General features: G+C 44.0%; 1 protein-coding gene across 4 annotated transcripts in view; it reads right to left on the bottom strand.

The window, feature by feature from the left end:
* EPHA10 (EPH receptor A10) overlaps positions 1-21,575 on the bottom strand; it is a 1,640,855-nt gene that overhangs the window by 1,172,678 nt on the left and 446,602 nt on the right. For all 4 annotated transcript variants that reach the window (XM_078681220.1, XM_078681221.1, XM_078681224.1 and 1 more), the window contains 2 exons: positions 19,376-19,531; positions 17,477-17,812 (listed from right to left, as the gene is read on the bottom strand). In XM_078681220.1, coding sequence (XP_078537346.1) covers positions 17,477-17,812; positions 19,376-19,531 — 492 coding nt within the window. The remainder of the gene's footprint in view (positions 1-17,476; positions 17,813-19,375; positions 19,532-21,575) is intronic.

The following is a 21,575-nucleotide window of genomic DNA, read 5'->3' on the forward strand; positions in this document are numbered from 1 at the left end:
TGTGATGAGTCTCAACAAGAAGTGGCGGATACTGCTGCTGATGAAGACTCTGCCAACGACGACCCAGTCATCATAAAGGTCACTGCAGCCCCAGCGGGCATGCAGCAAACAGACATTTTGACCCTAGCCCGAAGAGCTGCTGAGCGTGATGATGATGTTGTCGATGAGGAGGCAGTGGAAACACCACAATCATTGGAGTTAAGTAGTACACCAACTCGTCCCGCTTCCATATTTCTTTCGGGCAAGAAGAGACCTCCGTCAACCTCGACCTTAATTAGTGGCGGTGAAAGTGCAAAACGTACAAAAGTTGGGCAATCCACATCCTCCACTTCATCTGGCATTAGCTTCATGACCACCACCACCAGTATCGCCGCCTCCTCCATGTCCCACAGACACTTCAAGTCCCCAGTTTGGGACTTCTTTACTGTTTGTCCAAAAAATCCAAAGTTTGCCATTTGTACCATTTGTAAGCAAGCAGTTAGTCGTGGTAAGCCAGGTACCAACTATGGTACCGGAGGCCAGAGAGGTCATCTTAGGAGACAGCACACTGTCAAATGGTTTGCGCACCTAGATGCGATCAAGAAAGGCCAAATTCAAGGAAACGTTGATGTTTCATCTGATGATGACGAGCAGGAAGAAGACGTGTCAAACACTTCCCTTACACCCAGTACCCCTGTCAGCAGCACACCCAATGTGAGGCACACTAAGAGTGTTGGAGCGAGTGAGACACCAACGCACAAAAGTTCACCAGCGAGCAAAATTGGGTCAACGAAGTCATTATCAGCCCGTAAATGCTTGGTCCAGGGCAACATTAGAACAATGCTTACTTCAGACGTGCCATATGAACGCAACCACCCACTGACGCGTCTGTATAACACTAAGCTGGCTAAAATGCTAGCTGTGGACCTTCTACCTTTTTCTTTTGTAGAAGCGGTAGGTTTTCTTGAATTGGTGGCAACGGTCTGCCCTAAATGGAAGGTTCCGAGCCGGTTCTATTTTGCCAGAGTTGCGGTTCCAGCACTACATGAAGATGTGCTGCAGGCGATTGGGGCAGCTTTGCAGAGGAGTGCTGTACACACAATACATCTGATAACAGACATGTGGACCAGTGGCGCAGGCGCTGATTACATGTGCATCACTGGACACTGGGTCTCTTTTTCAGGTGTTTTAGCAAAGCTAAACGCAGGTGTTGACCCGGACAAAGTTTTCAAAGCTGCTCGGAAGCATGCAACACTAGCCAAAAGTCACACAGCAGAAAACCTTTTGGAAGAGTTTAACAAAAAGGTCTTGAAAATGCTATCCCCCCTAAAACTCAAGATTGGTTATGTTTCCACGGATAATGGCGCCAATGTAGTTAAGGCCATGCAGATAGGTGACCATGTTAGAGTGCCGTGTTTGGCGCACTGTATCAACCTGGTAGTTCAAAAATTCTTGAGTGATAAAGACAGTACAGCGTTCGAGGTAATGGCCACCTGCCGCAAAATGTGCAACCATTTCAGCCATTCTTTTAAGGCCCGGAAGCATCTGCGGAGACTGCTATTTATACGTGGAATGCCAGTGAAAGCACTCATCCAGGAGGTGGCAACACGTTGGAACTCAACCTTCTACATGCTTGAGCGTCTGTATGAGCAGTATACGGTACTCGATCACTATTTCTTCACAGAGGGTACATCTCAGAAGGAGGACCTGCGGATGAGTGCGGCGCAATGGGACATAGTTAAAAGCCTGACAGACATGCTTTGTCCTTTTGAGTTCTTCACGCGTGCAGTCAGCCAGGAGGACTGTAATTTGGGAAAAGCTATCCCATTGTTGTGCATGCTGGAGCACCAACTGATGGCGGTGTCTTCTGAGTTTGAAAAAGATGAAAAAAAAAAGACCATTTCATTTTGTCTGAGAAATTATTAGAGCGCCTACGTGGTGATGAACGTCTTCAAAAGATCAAGTCAGATCAGCATTACATTTGTGCTACATTCTGGATCCACGCTACAAAAAGGCGCTGGCAGGCGAAGCATTCTTTCCTTTTGCTGATGCAGATGTTCAAAAGTACAAACATTGGTTAGCCTGGTCAGCCAAGAGGTTTGAAAAAGAACGGCAGGTTATTGAAGGAGAAGCCAGTACATCAGCATCAGCATCAGCAGGCCATCCCCAGTCACAAGAATCCACTTCTGCACCTGTGGCTGGGGCACAAGTGACCTCTCAGCCGTTAAAGACACCGGCAACTGGATCATCTGCACCACACACAACAAAAACAGTGGCTGTTGTAGAGGATTGGCTAAGTTTGCTTGGGTATGGTTCTCGAAAAAATGTCACAGCCACAGCAAAAAGTAAGCAAAGTGGAGGAACCGTGGCTGACCTTGAGTCGATGGTGCAGGACTATCTGAATGACTCAACAGTGGTCTTTCTTAATGATGAGCCATTGCAGTATTGGCATGGCAAAAAACAATTGTGGCCACAGCTCTTCAACCTGGCTATAAACTATTTGTCTTGCCCACTCGCAAGTGTGTCTTCTGAACGTGTTTTCAGTGCTGCTGGTGGCATTGTAACTCCCAAACGGAGCCGCCTCTCGCCCAAAAATGTGGAGCGGCTGACAATGATCAAGATGAATCAGCACCTCATACCACCAGATTACAAAGTACGAGAAAGCACGCCGCATGAAGACGAGGAGGACGGCAACGTAGATGAGGGGATTTGTTCTCTGTTCGGTGTCACTGACCTCATCCAGCCTGAATTCGCAGAGTATGATGACGAAATCTTGTTCTTATTCCCTGACACCGAGCCCTGAAAATGAGACAATCAATCAAGAACTTTCTTTTTCGTCCTTATTCACTTTTATTCCTGTGTGCTTTGTGTCTCTCTTTCTTTGTTTTGCACAGTTAATTTAATTCAAACTTTAATCACCTAATCCCAAAAACAAGACCATCATCAGAACTGTCTTCACTTGTTTGCTTATTGATTTGAAGGTGCCGCAGTCTACATTCCTCAGGTTCACAAGTTCTGAAGAACATGCTCCTCTATCCTCCTCCTCCAGACTGCGATTTCCCTCCAAGCAGAGTGCTGGATTACGCCCAATGAAGAAAGACTCAGCACTTGTGGGGGTGTTGTACTTCTTTGCGGGTGAGTTGACGGATTTGGGCCCATTGCTGTGAAGCTCTAATAATGGACAAAAGTGTTTTGGACCAAATATGAGGTGGAAATTTCTTGCCGTTTTTGCTGACTTGCTTGCCTTTGAGGTGCTCTTTGGCGGGGTTGCGGGTGTTTGTGGGTAATTTTTGGTGTCTGTCGAAGCACTGATGCGACATTCTAATCTTGATTGCATTTGCTTTTCAGGAAATCCGTGGTGGAAAACAGGAGTTATGATGATTGATGATGATGACCTAGCTGAACAGCGCCGCATTTGGACCGAAGGCCGAGAGATATTGTAAGTATGAGATTTAGCTTTTTCGCTGTTTGGGGGTGTTGTCGGGTGCTTTTTTGCGGGTGGGTTGGCGGGTCTTGCCTGGGGCATTCCTGGGAAGGTCTAATACCGGATAGAAGTGTTTTGGACAAAATCCATAAGGAACAGCCTTTTTTTTGCTATTTCTTCTGACATCTTGCTCAATGTAGCGTTTTGGGGGGCTTCCTGCTGTTCGTGGGTGGGTTGCGGCCGGGGTCTCTGTCTTGTCGAAGCACTGCTGCGACAGTCTAATCTTGATTGCATTTGCTTTTCAGGAAATCCGTGGTGGAAAACAGGAGTTATGATGATTGATGATGATGATGACCTAGCTGCACAGCGCCGCGTTTCGACCGAAGGCCGAGAGACATTGTAAGTATGAGATTTAGCTTTTTCGCTGTTTGGGGGTGTTGTCGGGTGCTTTTTTGCGGGTGGGTTGGCGGGTCTTGCCTGGGGCATTCCTGGGAAGGTCTAATACCGGATAGAAGTGTTTTGGACAAAATCCATAAGGAACAGCCTTTTTTTTGCTATTTCTTCTGACATCTTGCTCAATGTAGCGTTTTGGGGGGCTTCCTGCTGTTCGTGGGTGGGTTGCGGCCGGGGTCTCTGTCGAAGCACTGCTGCGACAGTCTAATCTTGATTGCATTTGCTTTTCAGGAAATCCGTGGTGGAAAACAGGAGTTATGATGATTGATGATGATGATGACCTAGCTGCACAGCGCCGCGTTTGGACCGAAGGCCGAGAGACATTGTAAGTATGAGATTTAGCTTTTTCGCTGTTTGGGGGTGTTGTCGGGTGTTTTTTTGCGGGTGGGTTGGCGGGTCTTGCCTGGGGTTTGAATACAATCCACGGTCTGTATTTGGGCCTACTGTTACTTTCAAAGTACGTTTTGTAACCATTTTTCTGCTAGGCATCGTTTTTGGAGATCTGATTGGGGTTCTTCTACATTTTTGCGACTGGCTTTAGTAAGGGTCTTGGTGGGAGCATTGCTGGGAAGGTCAAATTTTGTTCTAAAACACAGTTTACAGTACACCTACCTTGAGGGGAAAGATCCGCTATAATATTTTGGCCATACTTATTTATCCTTAAAAAGGTGACTCAGACAGAGCACGCAATTTCAAAAATATTGTACTGTCTATTAGGGAAATCAAAGTGTCACTTTTTGAACCACACAGCGTACATACCTTTTATTTATTTATCAGTGGTATTGTAATAGCACTTCCTGTTTTCCGTTCAATAATTACAGGCCGGGTCTCAGTCAACATCCGCCAGGCAGGCAGTGGACAGGGTGTCTTCTGTCAGTGGTCACCACATTGATGGACGAAGCGTCAGCTGGAATGGAGGAGTGCCGCCAATAAGAGGAATTGTTTGCTGCATGCAACTTACTTACCAAATTCAACAGGACAACTCCAACAACATACGCAATACAGATACAGTATCCATTGTTGTCTTTTATTCTATGAGTGTGACTGCATGTGCTTACCTTTACTTTGTAACCAAAGATTGTCTGTATCTTCAATTATTGTTTGTCCATGCTCTGCTTTTTTTTTCTTCTCTCAACAAAACCTACCCAAAAAGAAACCCCCATTCCCATCCATTTTACAAACCCTAACCCTCTTCCCCCGGGCTGTGTTGTTTTGCTTGATGTCTGACTAAAATGACATCAATAATTCCACACACTTGCTGGGGAGGATAAGGTCATAGCAACAGGCTGGTGAAGGAATACGAGGATATGTTCTAGACTTACTCAGCTTCAGTACTATATCTTCTAGTAGTAGTAGCCAATGTCAAATAAATTCAACGCAAGTACTAGTTATACTTGCAAGCAAATACTTTACCATTTGTTAGGCTACATTATGGCACTGTTCTAGTGTACTGTCACCTGCTATTTTCTCGATCGTACCGTAACCGTTGTAATGCTACAGTAAGGACAAACAAGGTTTCGTTTTCTTTTTTTCCATAGGCATGCAACTGCCACTGTGTCACACCACTAGTACCACCGCAATGAGGAAATGTCACCCGCCCAGGATTGACAACGTTAATCCCCATTTCACCTGGAGCCAGCCCTGGGCCTAGCCCTAATTTCTAACACAAATTACAGGTAAGATAAGCCTTTGGTGGGAGGTAGTATAATGGAGTATTATTTCGGAGTAGACAAGAGATTGACGGTTGTACTACTAAAGTCCTACGACTGTTCAGGAAAACAAAGTTACTGTTACACCCCCGCCCCCCACCCACCAGACTGAAAAGCAGTAAAAAACAGGTATGGTCAGATAAAGTTTAAAAATATATTTATTTAGCCCTAACAAAATAATCTCCCTCACCCACCCTAACCCCAACGATTGTCTTTGAAACGTCCCAAAACGATCCCAACTCCCAAATCCCACCCCCCAAAAGTCTATAAAAAAAGGGCAAGGGACACTCCACTACTGGAGGGTGCTGGTGCTGGTGCATGATGCGGCATGGGCATCATACTCCTTGCGGAGGGTGGCAAGCTCGGAGCGGAGGCCCTTAACCAAGTTCTTATACTTCAGGACCTCCTGCTCCAGGTTGGACATGCGGACTCGTAGGCGGCGTTGGCGTTCCTTGCAGCTCCTGTGGGGGGCAGCTGGTATTTCGGTTGCTTGGCGGTGGCGGTCGTCTTTCTTAGCCCGGCTCGGTCGCGCTGGCTTAGTCACGGAGGAGGATGCAGTGGTCACAGTCGAGGATGTCGTTGTTGCCCCGCTCGACTGCGTGTCCTCCTCCTCCTCCAGGGCCACCAGCCGCCGATATTCGGCGACAGTGGCCTCCAGCCTCCGTTGCCAGGCCAATCTAGCCTGCTCCCTCCTTGTTGTTGATTTGGAAGGAGCAACTATATGAAGAAAGAAAGACATAGTCTGTAACCAATGCTCCTTATTAATAACACAAAGTGATTGAGCCGAAAGTTGGGTCACAGAGTACAAGTAGCAAATTGAAAGCACAGTACATAACTATTGAGGACAGTATCTATGTAACCTCCCACTTCTGCATCCTTGCTCTAACATGACTTTAGGTGCTTTGCTTAATATTGAGTGAACAGTGATACACCCACACATGAATGACGTACTACAAGTAAACTAAAGTTATTAAGAGAGGTACGGAGTGTCCACCGTAATAACCAGATATATGCTGTGATTGCAAACGCAGTACAAAGTACTGCTACTATTCATGGTAGTATTGGACACATTTACAATTTCTTTTCCTTGCCTTCCCTGCACTGGAACGGACGTGCGGGTGCGGTGGTACATGCTCTTCAAGGTAACACTTACTTCACCTGGCGACCATCTACTCTCTCTAGATACACATGTGCTATCTAAGAGTCAGAGAATACCATGCTCCAGGCATCCATTCAGTCAAAGTATACGCACACATACAGTTTCTGTTTCACCCACCCAGGCTGCTGTCCTTCCACCCATCCTTGCTTCATCATTGACCCAGCCATGCACCATACCATATTCTTTCCTTCCCAGCCACCTCGGGGGCCAAGCAAACACATATCGTTCTTCTTTGCCAGCCATCATACAAGTTCGCGTCCCACTTACTTACACCCTTCTTTCCCTTTTCGTTCATCCCATCCATCACGTTCGTCTAAGAACTTATTGGGATTCTTCTCACCAAAAACTTCACAGCTAAGTCGAAGTACATTTCGAGGAGGCTACTACCTGGTTGATTTGTAATTGTAATACACCCGTGCAGAAAGCACACTATGCAGTCTTCAATCTCAATAAGTAAGGAATATATAGCTTACCTGTTTCCGCCACCACCGTTTGATCCCCCACAGGACCGTCCGCCGGCTCTTGCACCGCCTCCTCCCCAGAGGCCTCCGAGTCCTCGCCCAACACAGCCACCCCCGCGCTGGCCCCGTCACCAGATGTTACACCTACAAAGTACATTTAAGAATGTTAGAATACACCACTCACTACTATATAATATTTGGTCTAGGAGAAATGTTAAAAAAACAGAATACAATGTAATAATTTGTGACTGTCTACTCCATAGTAAAAATGTCCCATTTTCCAGGCAAGGCTGTTGTCTTGCTGCACTTTTATGCACAACTGATGAATGCTTGCTTTTGATTTTTAACACGCACCACTTTTTCTCCTAACAGACAGAAGCTTGACTCCTAAGAACACGACCAGGATCAAGTTCAAACCAGGTGAGAGCTCGGCTCGACCACAAGAAATGTGTCCAATTAATCGTCAGCACTAACCACTTTTCCGTTTTCAGTTAAATAGTTTTATGACAAAGTAGATTTTAATAAATGTGTTTACTTTTAATAAAGCTTTTAAACTTAAATAGACTCTGTGGTTTTTGTTCCTCCAGACTAGAGTGGATGAGCTAAAGGTTTTGGAATTTTTGCAAGCATGAGTGCCTCTGACACTTCTTGACTGTGCTGTGACTCCGTACTACTCTCTTGTCCGGCGTACGATAATCTAGAGATCATTGGGGATCTATCGGTGACTTCGGGAGCTGAATGACTCTGCCACACTATCTAGTCAGTAAGGAGACAGTGCATAGAGCTATTGCTGAATAGAATGGGAGTCCAATGGAATTGCCAAATGTCCAATCTTAGTTAGCTACACAGACAGACTAATAAGAATAGTCTAGTAATACCACAGGGAGTCATATTCGAGGCAGGATAAGAATTTAGATCCAGTCTACAAGAAGATCAAAGACGATTTAGAAAAAATCGAATGAGGAACGCTAGGAAAAAATAGGTACTCTTTATTAAAATGTAAACTTACTGGGGCCAGCAAAGGAGCCCTCGCCTGCCCGATCCTGGCCTGCATCCTCAGCACCCTCCTCCTGTGTCCTCCTCTTGCCCTTGGGGGGAGCTGATGTACAACATGAAAGAAAGAAAGACCAGAAAACATGGATGAGATTTTTCAACCAAATCAAACATTTCAAAAGAACAATAACTAAATATTTTGGAGAAATAGCAAATAGATAGACAACTATTCCACGGGATCTATCTCATGTGGTATACTACGTTATTCGTATTGAATGATTTGCGGAACGTTGACTTAGAAAGTTCCTATGTAACTCAATAAACAGACTACTAAAGAGGTTTGCCTAGGCCTGGCACTGCAGGCAGCAGTCCGCAGCACGCGAAGTGACAGACAAAGTCCATCCTGCTTGCAGATCAGTGAATACTCAAACTATCAATCCACCCACCACCGCCACTATTTCTTCTTATAGCCATGTGTCTAAAGGAAGGACTGGACTTCAGTCTGTTGGGGCTGATTTAGAAGTCCCTTGCGGCTCATTTTCCTCCATTGTTGCGTGCCTTTTGTGACGCAGCGGCAGAACAAAAGACTCGCCATGGTGTTGGTGCGGCGTATATATTAAAGAAAAACACATATGGGCATATGGGCGATGCATCACGTTGTAAAGCCCTGCGCCATCAGGGGGCGTTCCGGCGCAAGGGAGGGCGTACCTGCGCAGGAACGAATCCTAAAAGTGGCTGAGGGAAATCGACAAGATGTCAATCAGTCACTTTTAGGACAATGATGCATGACTCAAACCCTGCGCGCTTGAAGCCGACGTACGGCTTGGTGCAGCATTGGGGAGATAGGGTACCCCAGAGCATTGCTGGAGCTGCGCCATCGTTGGCACGCAACTCCAGCAATGCGCTGCCTTTACGGCACAGATGCGTAAGGCTTCTGTGACGTTTTGGGCCAATGGGTGGTGGTGGCATGGCACACAATTACTGCCGCATCCCTGCTACTTTGCAGGGATGCGCCGGTAATTGAAAATATGACCCTTAGTGTCTAGCATTACGCAGTTCTTATCTTTACACTACACTCATACATAATTTCTCAGGCCAATGAAATGCTTCTGAACACAACATACAAAACAAAGAAGCATAGTAGGAAGCAAGGCTACTGAGAAGGAGAGCAGTGCACCTGAAATGCATAGAAGATTTTGAAATATAATTTACCTCAATGTAATCGGCAGCATTATTGCTCTTGGTAAAGAACAAAGATTTGCAAATAACAGAGCAGGATAAAACAGAGTAGTAAATGTACTACTACTACTACTCACCAAGCCCGGGGACCTCTACGCCGAGCGCGTCCAGCAAGTCCCGCTCCCGGTCCATGACATCGGTCCAGCGGTGGGTGGCCTGGTTATATGTGCGCCGGACCCCAGAGATCTTGTACATGGCCCGGCACACCTTCTCCCACCGCTTGCGACGCTCCCGGATGCCATAGCCAGTCACGATCTTGCCGCCTCCCAGGATCGTCTTGGGGAGGCGGCGCTGGACGTGGAAGATCAGTGCCGCCACTTCCTCCGCGCTGAAGATCTCCCTCGGGACCACTTGCTCCCCCCTTAAACGCCCGCACGGGAGCCGGGCACGGGGTGCGGGACCCTTCCCCTTCTCAGGGTGCTTCCCGGCTCCATTTACCATGGTCTGGGCAGAAATAGAGTTAAATGATAAACAAGAAATAGAATAGTGAAGAAGAAAAGAAAAGAGTTTAAAAAAGTAGTTTAAAAGTAACTAAAAGCTGCAGAAAACACAAAAATATAGAGTTAGAAAAATAGAGGGATAGATAATAAGTAAAATTAGATCAAAAAAACTTCAAACAAGCAAAGGATGGCAGAGATTGAGAGAGGATAGAGAAAGCATGCCCAGAACCATAGCAATGAATGAGAAACAAGATGGCCGCGCCCGTTCACAACCGCGTGGGTAAGTTCGCGCGAGATTTTCCTTGCGAGTACGCGCGAAATTGTACTAGCGAGCAGCACACTTTGCGAGATTACACATAGCGGCCGGAAACGGAATTACGTCACGCCAACAAGATGGCCGCGCCCGTGTACGACCGATAGGGTAACTTGGCAAACGTATAGCTAGAAGCGCCTCGCGAACACGCGCAAGATCACGCGAACATACACGTCGCAAAAAAAACAATTTTGTATTCGCACGTATTCGCGGCTTCCGAAATCGATCTCGCACGGATTCGCGCCCCAAAAAACGCGCGAAATTGCAGAAAAAAACGATTTTAGCTAAACTGAAAGCAATGAGCAGGTGCAAAAGTTCAAACTTAACATTAGTAACATTCAAGGTAGTGCTTCCTGATGGGCCCCTCCAGAGTTTGCAACTATTCTATGACCCTGCTATGACCCAAACAGCAGGCTCATAGAATAGCTACAAGTAGACCATAAAGGTCCTGTGAAATTTTTTTTTCACTGCAACAAAAAGCAAATTACAGATAAGGAAGGAAGCAGGTGCCAGCCAGACTGGAACTTTCAAAATTACTGACACATTAATGAAACACAAATTAATTGATGGCAGTTGAAGAAGGGCAGGTGTGCTTGCTTTTTTCAACCACTATAATCTACAGTGATAAATAAACCTAATGGGTGGCAGTGAGGATGTACCAGAGGGTGGCATGGGTGTCCCAGAGGGTGGCAGTGGTGAAACAGAGGGTGCTGTGAACCTGTGATGATAAACCAGACGTAGAAACAACATAGTCGCGGCCGTTGCGAGCCGAAAAGTAAGTTCGCAATTGCGAACTTGTCCCAAAATCGGCGCGAACGCGCGCCAACACAAAAAACAGGAAAATCCGCAAATCCGCTAGAGTTCGCGGATCTTCGCGGATTGCAGATCCGTAAATCCGCAAGTTCGCGTACGCGAGATCCGCTAGATCCGCCCATGCTTAGGTATATATCAATTCAGTAGTTGTTGAGAAATGTAAGGAAATCCACATTAGGATATCTGCGATCACGTCTAATTTGCGAATAATGATAAGTTTGTGCAGGGAAAGTGTAGGCTACCATCCTGGGACTTGGCTTCAGCTGCGGCCCACAAAAAAAAGTGAAAAAAGAAAAGGGGGTAAAGTAAGAATACTCTGACACCCAAACCATGGTCCTGGGTCTCAGAGGGAACACGGCATGGCAAAGAAACTAGCAATGTTGCCACAAGTTTTGAAATTTGCTAATTTGTTGCAAACAAAACAAGCTGAGGTCATGCACTTGTTTTTTAAAGGGCCTCCAGGTGGGCCAAGTACTGGCGGCAGTCTCTAAAAAATGAGGGGCACACAGGGCCCCCCTCCTGAGGATCTTTGAATCCCAGAGACCACCACCTCCCTGGGGATTTTTGTTAATATAGGAGGGGGGTGCACAGACTCCCCTCCATGGGCTCAAAAGAGCCCCTTGAGACCAGGACCTCCGAGGGCCATTACTTAACAAACATTGCACTAGGGTGCCATGCGGGCCTCCTTTAACCTGGGAACACCACCTCCCCAGGCTTATATTAATATGGTGCAAGGGGACTACACAGACCCTATGTGCCTCAGGGATATAAAGATCAGCAACGAGCAGCAAGAGGCAAAATAAAGGTGGGAACAAGTGGAAAGAGGCAACATAATGGTCAATCAATCAAAGACTCATACACCCTCTGACAGACACACTCAGACAATCATGCACCCACTCACAGATCCATTCAAGCACTCATTCACCCACTCACATACCCATTGAGAGACTCACTCACACACTCAAACTCATGCACCACTCACAGACCCACTCAGAGACTCACACACCCACTCACAGACCCACTCACAGACTCTTGCATCCTCTTAAAGACCCACTCATACACTCATCTACCCACTCTTAGACCCACTCAGACACTCATGCACCCACTCACAAACCCAGTAATAGATGCACACACTGACTGACAGACACACAGACATTCATGAAACCACTCACAGACTCACTCTGACACTCATGCATCCAGTCACAGACCTACTTAGACACTCATGCACCAACTCACAGACCCAATCAGACACTCACACACCCACTCACAGCTCCACACAGGCACTTATAAACCCACTTACATGGCCATGTGCACACCCATACAGTCACCCTCTCACAGGCCCCTACAGCCACTCACACTCCCCAAATCCACTCACACACCCACTCTGAGACCCATACAGCCACTCACACACACATGCATATACCTATACAGCCAATCACATGCCTGTTCTCAAAGGTCACAGGTTACAGTTAGGAAATAAAATATATGAAAACTTTTAAATTCTCTAAAATAAAAAAGGTTACAGGGACATTTCAGTTAGGAAATAGATTGTTTTTAAATGTAGAAATTCACTGAAAAAGAATTCCCATACAACCTCTTCTACACCCACTCACACATCCATTCAACCACTCACATACCCATTCATAGATCTATACAACTACTGGCATACACACACTCGCTCCTACAGCACCTCACGCAACCCCTCACTCACCTATACAGCAGCTCACATAGCCACTCACAGACCCACAAAGTCACTCACACACCCACAAAACCACTCACACACCCACTCACAGACCCATTTGCCACTCACATAATCATATACCCTTACAGTCACTCACTCACACCAATTCACATACCTCTCACAGCCACTCACACACCCATACAGCCACCCACTCACCAATACAGCTACTAAGAGAACTATTCATTCACCCATACAGCTACTCACACATCCATTCACTCATCCACAAAACCACATACATACTCATTCACACAGCAGTACAATTCCTTGAGTGCCCACTCACTCATCTACATTGCCATTCATACAAATACTTACTGTGCAAAACAGCCACTTACACCCCTACTCACTTCCCCATACACCCAGTCAGTCACTCACTTACCCATAAATCCACTTACACACCCAGTAACTCACCCATAGAGCCACTCACACAGCCACCACAGTCATCAATACAGCCACTCGCACAAACACTTACGCATCCATAAGTCACTCACACAGTCACTCACTCACTCATCCATACAGTCACTCACACACCCATACAGCCACTCTGACACCCACCGCCACACTTATACATCAGTCACAGTGCCACTGAGATTAAATATAATAGAAACAGAAAATCATTGGTAGATTGAAAAGAAAAGTAATTTCACTTATACTGTAGCTTAGTAAATATCTTTAGCTCTCAGAAACTTTCACGAAACACTTGCATAAATGATGTAATCAGTTATGTCACTGACCGTGTCATGAGTGATGTAATATGTGAGATCAGAACGAGTGTTTTGCAGGGGTGACATTTATAGTTAGGTCAGGTTACTTTAATTGGTAAATTTCATTGGTTATATACGTGTGAAATCAAAGCCTAACTATAAGCATTTGCGATGCAGGGCGCGCTACAAAACTCATTTTATTTATTGTATTGTTAACTTACCTCCAATTATCCATATTCCAGTTTTTAGCACCCCCCTGCCCCTCCCCCGCCCTGCCTTTCTGCCCTACAGGTGCTCCATTCTCGGACCGCAGATGCAGCAACAACCTAATATTCAGAAGATTCTCAGAAGCCTGAACCACTCAACATCCATTTATGCAGAATTTACGATAAAGTGCCCTCCCTGAATCTGATAAAATAGTCCTTAGCTCTGACAGTATCAAAAGGGGGATCCAGTTAAACATCTGTGCAATGGCTACAGACCACCCTCTATTATTTGTGACTTAAACAAAAGACAATATGACAGCCAACCTCTTTCTTAAAAGGTCATAAATGTGTTCCTTCATGAAAGGGACATTTGCTAATTTAGATAATTCCCTATTTATGTCCCATTCTAAATCATTTACAGAGCACACCCATTTTAAGAACATTATTTTTAAAACCATACTCCAAGTTTTCTGTAAGGTTTGAAACTTATATGTTGGTCATGGTTTTATAAAATATTGATTGAAGACTATTCTTGTACAGTTGTAACACCTAGGAAAATGTATATTTTTCTTAGTACGCTAGCATTCCTTTTGCACAATAAGTTCCACAACATCAGATTAACTTCCTCAGCTAGGCTGATATTTGACATAATTGACAGCAAAATCTCAATCCTATCTAGTGGGTCCTGGTCAAGTGTTTTTCAGACATGAGATGGCCATTGATGCCAATCATTGTTCCCTTTGGGTCGTAAGTATGATGGGATTTTCAGGCTCAAAGAATAGATGAGAGCCTATTTTTATGTGACTGTAATCCATAAAGTAAACATTTCTCTGATTTAGTGCTTTATTTTCAGACAGTACAGCTCGGAAACATTGTCCAAAGTTGGACTCTTTCTGTTTGTGAGCTGTCTGAAACTAAATCACTAATTCCAAGAAATATTAGGTTAAATGATTCACTTTATATACCATATATATGCATAAAAACAGTCACTCTGGTTTCTGCTGAGCTAGCAAAGCCTATCATAATATTTCCCATGGTATTATTAACCTGTGTGGTGTCTTTATGCCTGTAATGCTTCAGGCTGATTGATCATTTTTTTATTATTTTACTTTGCCGGTATTTATGTGTCCAATATATTGATGCTCAATGAATTACTCAGTTCCTAACTGTATTCCCCCAATTGACTCTCTTTTGCATAGTCCTTCATGTATAGCTCTGTTCTGTTCACTTCTACTAGTCACTTAACTTCAAATTCTGCTTGTAAGAAGTGTTGAAATCTGTCTAATGTTAGTGAAATGGAATATCCGTAAATGGTTTTACGCTGCCATTCTATGCCTTCGCCAAATCTAACTGTTTTCTTTTTAATCCTTATCTTGGGATACATCTCAAACTGAGAACATCACTGAAGTTATGATACCAAGTTGTGAGCTAAATTCCACTCCCTGCAAAAATGGGAGGTTTCACAGGGACCAAAATTCCGAGTAGTGCAAAAATGAGTACTAGCTTCCCCCCAACCGATTTCTCAGTTCCACACAAATCATAATCAGTTCAATGTATGTTATTAACCTTCTACATTCTCTTCAGACATACCCAAGCAATATTTAGGATTATCTCTGGCAACAACATGCAGGTCAGTCTCTAAAAATGTACTTATAATCCCCTAGATGCAGAGCTGTGTGCTGTGAGTAGGTGGACCAAAGACAAACAATCATATCACTCCACCGTTCAGGTATCTTCATTTGTTCCAGCACTATTTTTAACCTTAATACAAGGTGGCATTCTACTACTAGAAGCTTCTCTTCACCCTGGTACTAGATAGGTGCATTGAAGTTCTGAAGTGAAGAGAGATATGGTGGTTTGATCCAGGGGAGCAAGAACAGGTAGTCTCTGTAAATAAAACTCCAACAAGTACTAACGTTCAGATTATGTTGCAAGCTTGAGGTGAGATGTGCTCTTGTAGTGTGAGATACAATTCAGAGTTTTAAGGTCTATCCCTACTTTTTACCAGAACTCTTCTAACAATCAAAAAGTAATGATTTCCAATCAACTAGTGAAATCAAGGATGCAAGGTGCTGGCATGCCGCTTGAAAAACTATAAGCCCAATATCAAGGGAGGCAGAGAAGACAGTTTGAAAAGTAAACCTTTTTTTTTCCAATAAATATTTCCTAAAAAGGAACCGTTGTTTAGCATCACGGGAACAATATGCCACTTTCACATGCCCATCATTAGTAGATACCCACATTACAAAATATTGATGTGGTTGCATAAAATGTTTGTTTGTGCGACATCAACGCCTTGTGAAGTTAGACAGGCTAAAAGGAAAAGGCGCTCCCCGGGCTTGGACTCTATGGATATAAAAAACTGTTCTTTAGTTGTTGTATATTGTAGGAATTTCTGCTTTGTGGGTTTTTTAAAAATCTTTTATCAGTATATGTAAACATGTATGCCTTACAGTCTACGCCGCTGTGGACGATCGTCCGCCCCAGCGAGAGTGAAAGATTTGTCTACAGGGCGCATTGAAGGATCCATCTGCATCTTAAAGGCTGTCAGAGACTGTTGTACAAATAGGATTTGCTTTCTGGAAGACAGAAGGATGCACAAAGCATGTTCAGGCCTCTGAGCTGTCTCACGGATGACCTAAGAATTGTTTTTTTCTTTACTTGAAACATTTTAGAGATTTTCTGTTCTCTTGGCAAACACTGAATTCAATCAAAAAGAATTGTGTGAAGACAGCACAAAATGCAGACAAACAGAAAAATACCATAGGCACAATTTTCAAAACCAGACTATATTCTGCATTTTTTTAGAACGTATTAATAAAAGCTAAGGATAGTTTATGGTCACTTCCGTTTTTTCCATGCCTTTATAGACCATGTGAAAGTGGTAATTCATTTGATAAGACAAACATACATTAACCAGAGTCACTGAAGCACAAGAGATCAGGGCCCCGATGTAGGTAAAATAGATTTACCGATTTTTAATTACCGAATTTTACCGATTCGGTAATTAAAAATCGGTAAATCTAAGGGGTGGATATGTAGGAACATCCAGATGTTCCTATTACCGAATCGGTAAATATCTGTATTTACCGATTCGGTAAATACCGACCGGTAATGCCCCATTCATTCCTATGGGCTTTGAAGCCCATAGGAATGAATGGGGCATTACCGGTCGGTATTTACCGAATCGGTAAATACAGATTTTGACAAGGGTGCAGGGGGTGTCACTTTGACACCCTCTAGCACCCCCAAAAAAGATTCGGGTGCCATGTGGCAGGCATACCTGCCCTAAGGGCAGGTCTGCCTGTCATATGGCACAGGTGTGCATGCACACATGTGCATGCACACCGGAATCGGTATTTTACCATCAAATATATTTGATGGTAAAATACAGATTCGGTAAGGGTTGTGGGACTCAGAAGAGTCCCACCTACATATCGAAATTAACGAATAGGTAAAAATACCGATTCGTTATTTTACAGATTCTGTAAATTTACCGATCGGTAAATTTACCGAATCTGTAAAATATGTGGCCCTACATACCATTTTGTATATACCGGTCGGTAACGGCCGAAAATACCGATTTTCGGCCGTTACCGACCGACCTACATCCGGCCCCTAGGTATATAACAAAGGTATCTATCTCTGATCTACTAATTCCTGGTTCAAGCGCCGTTTTCAGGATATCCACATAAGATAAGTTAACATAAAATTAATACGAACAGGGATCTTTTAAAGTCAGGGGTTACAATGAATATAGGTTGTGAATCCTGTACTGATGACTGCATCGAACAGTCCTGGCTTACAAGGTACAGCGGAGCGAATATTATTAGATTTTACGGTACCTGCAAGGCTGGTCGATAAGTTTACTTCTGCATACTGCTTTGAAAATGCACTGAAGTCAGATACTCCATTCACTGCTTCTACTCGGATTGTGTAGTTGATGTGCGGTAATAAATTCACCATGGTCACGGTCCGGTCAACCAATCCAATCTGCTGGGGCACAAAGCCAACGCTACTGCCACAAGATTCACATTGTCCTAAAGTAATAGAACACCGGTCGCACAAGATGTTGTAGCTGATATCACCTCTTCCCCCTGGATCTGCTGGTGAACTCCATTCCAGTATCAGGGTGGACTGTTTCATGCTGTAGACTAGATTTCTTGGAGCAGAAGGTGGCCCTAAGAGAATAAACAAGACTTTGTTGGAATCTTCTTACAATAAGATCTACAGTTATAATAACTACAATAATATATGTTTTTTCAATGAAGAGCTCGTTAGATCGAGGAGAATATTAGTAAACAAGTTCAGTATGGACTACTCAATCCCTGGTAAAGTCAACCTTTATTGCAAGGAAAATGGCAAATTAAAATGCAAGTTTAGAAAGTGACAGAAATAATGCAGTGTTGAGTAAAATCTCAACTAAACAAAACAGTTTTAAGCCAGTTAGGAGCAGTTTCAGCAAGAATATAAGGAATAAATGGTCTTTGAAAAAGGTTTGGGCTGCATGTACCAACAATTTATGTGTTCAAAAGCATGGCAATTTGTACTAAACACATTTTAGGAGTTGGTAAAGTTTCACAGACTCCTAAAATGGGTCTGCGACTGTATGCCAATTGGGTATTTGAAAGGGGAGTGTTGTGGAGATCTCTTCCAAATTTCAAATGTCAAACCATTGAAAAGTTATCGACTCCCAATCTGGATTGGTAACTTACTTGAAATAGAGAAAAAGGGAACGGGTTAGAGTTGGATCCTTCCTCCTTCAATATTTCGACTTTCAGGTGCTGTAGACCTGACTCAGGGGACCAGCTCTTTTTTTAAAGCAGCCCCATTTCTTCTAAGTAATGCAAGCTGCTTTAAAAAAAGATTTCTTTTGAAAAAAAAACACAGTGACAGGAATGATGGTCTGCTGATCTTTGCAGACCTCCTTCCCTGTCACTTTGACCAATCAGAGTGAGTTGCAATTTGCATCAACTTTAATTATTTTAATTACATAATTCAGATGTGACCCAATATGATTACTTATTTAGTGAACCAACGTAAGGTTACAGTGAAAGAGATTTCGGTTCCATAAGTCCATGCTTGCATACCTTCAAGACTTTCCATGGCTATTCACAATAAAACAGGACATACGTTTTCGAAGCAAAGCATTGCTTGCCAGCTTACACCAACAAGAGGCATTACAGGATCAAAGGATCTTTGCTCATTTTAACAAAATCCCCCACACAAACCTATCCAAGGACTTTCAACAAGTGATCGAAAAAATCTTCATTAGGTGTCCATGCAAACAGGGACCATAAATACATCAAACATTGAATAGTATATTTAGGACGAGTTAACAGTAGCTGGAAATTCATTGAATAATCAAAGTTCAGCATGAAGGTATGAATGTATATGTATTTGACTATCACAAACACAGCTAGAGAGCAATCGAGCTTTGAACATGACAAGTGTCCAAGGATGCGATTTAAGATTGTTTATAACATGCAGACCATAGCTGAAAGTGATGTGTATCATGGTTGATATCGCCACTAGGAGGCGTTTTACTTCTCTCATTGAGCACATAAAATTGAGCAGTTTAGTTATAGTTGCATTGTTCTACAATGTACTGTCTTTTCTAAATCACTAGCATTTTTGCCATGTATATAATAGAGAAAATAGTGGATTTATTTTAGCCCTACAACAGTATAGAAAAACAGATTTTCTGGCATTGAGAAATACTAACAATATTAGTTCAAACTTACGGGTGCAAGAGGTAGATGGGGAATCCAGTGGAGAGCGATAATAGTTCCTCATGCAGATGCAAAGAATGGAAGCTTCTTGCTGTGTATAGCTGTGTTCAGGACATGGAGAGCAGAGGGGAAGCCGGGTGGACATTTTGTAAAATCCAGGAGGGCAGGCTGCAAAGGCATACACAAAATGTAATGAGGGCATTCAGACTAAAAAAATTAACAACATTAATAATTTCAACAGCATTTAATTTCTACAGAAGATCGAAATTTTTGATTCTGATTATCTATAGAGTAATTCGATGTGCTTTTGCAGATGTTAGTCCAAGAATTTGTTAAAAACTCTTCCCTAATATTTCAGCACATTACAAAGACCCAGTTTTAAATTCCTCCAGGTCTAGAAATATGCCTATTAACAGCCTAAAGAAATATATGAAACAATAAAAAGGCATACAATATGCTTAAACCAATGACAAATAATATATTTTAATATATTCCTTTTTGAGTTCAATGACGTAGACTAGCCTTTCAAGGTATTGACTTTTAACTAGAAAAGGAAGCCAGAGAATTTAATAGGTTAGGCCTTTTGGGTTTGCCAATACTTTTTGCTGAAAAAAATAAAAAAAAGAATATTGGCAATGGTAAATAGCATCATATATATATATATATATATATATATATATATATATATATATATATATATATATATATATATATTAGAGTAACCTTCCTCGAAGAAAAAGGCAGAGGCCCAAAAATGGGGACAAATGAAGTCTTTTTAATCTGGAACGGCAATTTACACAGGCGTATGCATTTCGGCCATGTGGCCTCGTCAGCGCCCAGAATGTAATGGGAGGGTGAGTAGGAATGCTGTTGCAAGTTGATGTTCCAGTTAAATGCAAGTTGGCTCCACCTGCTGTTAGTTTTTGCATGGTGGAGTGCACTACAGGTCCCAGCATGCAATGTTCCTGCAGGGACCACCGCGGAGCAGCGGAACCAGGAGACCCCTCGAGCAGCTTTCACCCAGTGTCCCGAGCTGCCATCCACATCAGCGAGGCTTCTCGCGTCCCCAAACTGCACAATCACCACCTTCCGGCATATCATCCACGGGGGCGAGAACAGCAGTGTGTCCCACCCAATGCGGAATTCAGTGACTCCGACACCGCTTGTTTTCCTCCAGTCATGTAGTGATGGGCTCAGTCTTTCCGATACATCGGACCAAGGTAAGCTCTGCCAAGACAGAACAGCGCCAGCGTTGACCTCGCCCAAAGTGTGCAGGGACCTCTGATGCACGTCGCAGGCTCACTGTGCAAAATTAGTATTTGAGTAACCTTCCTCGAAGAAAAAGGCAGAGGCCCAAAAATGGGGACAAATGAAGTCTTTTTAATCTGGAACGGCAATTTACACGGGCGTATGCATTTCGGCCATGTGGCCTCGTCAGCGCCCAGAATGTAATGGGAGGGTGATTAGGAATGCTGTTGCAAGTTGATGTCCCAGTTAAATGCAAGTTGGCTCCACCTGCTGTTAGTTTTTGCATGGTGGAGTGCACTACAGGTCCCAGCATGCAATGTTCCTGCAGGGACCACCGCGGAGCAGCGGAAATAGGAGAACCCTCGAGCAGCTCTCACCCGGTGTCCCGAGCTGCCATCCACATCAGCGAGGCTTCTCGCGTCCCCAAACTGCACAATCACCACCTTCCGGCATATCATCCACAGGGGCGAGAACAGCAGTGTGTCCTGCCCAATGCGGAGTTCAGTGACTCCGGCACCGCTTGTTTTCCTCCAGTCGTGTAGTGATGGGCTCAGTCTTTCCGATACATCGGACCAAGGTAAGCTCTGCCAAGACAGAACAGCGCCAGCGTTGACCTCGCCCAAAGTGTGCAGGGACCTCTGATGCACGTCGCAGGCTCACTGTGCAAAATTAGTATTAGAGTAACCTTCCTCGAAGAAAAAGGCAGAGGCCCAAAAATGGGGACAAATGAAGTCTTTTTAATCTGGAACGGCAATTTACACGGGCGTATGCATTTCGGCCATGTGGCCTCGTCAGCGCCCAGAATGTAATGGGAGGGTGAGTAGGAATGCTGTTGCAAGTTGATGTCCCAGTTAAATGCAAGTTGGCTCCACCTGCTGTTAGTTTTTGCATGGTGGAGTGCACTACAGGTCACAGCATGCAATGTTCCTGCAGGGACCACCGCGGAGCAGCGGAACCAGGAGAC

Source organism: Lissotriton helveticus, chromosome 3_1, assembly GCF_964261635.1.
Source record: "Lissotriton helveticus chromosome 3_1, aLisHel1.1, whole genome shotgun sequence".
NCBI classification, from domain to species: domain Eukaryota; kingdom Metazoa; phylum Chordata; class Amphibia; order Caudata; family Salamandridae; genus Lissotriton; species Lissotriton helveticus.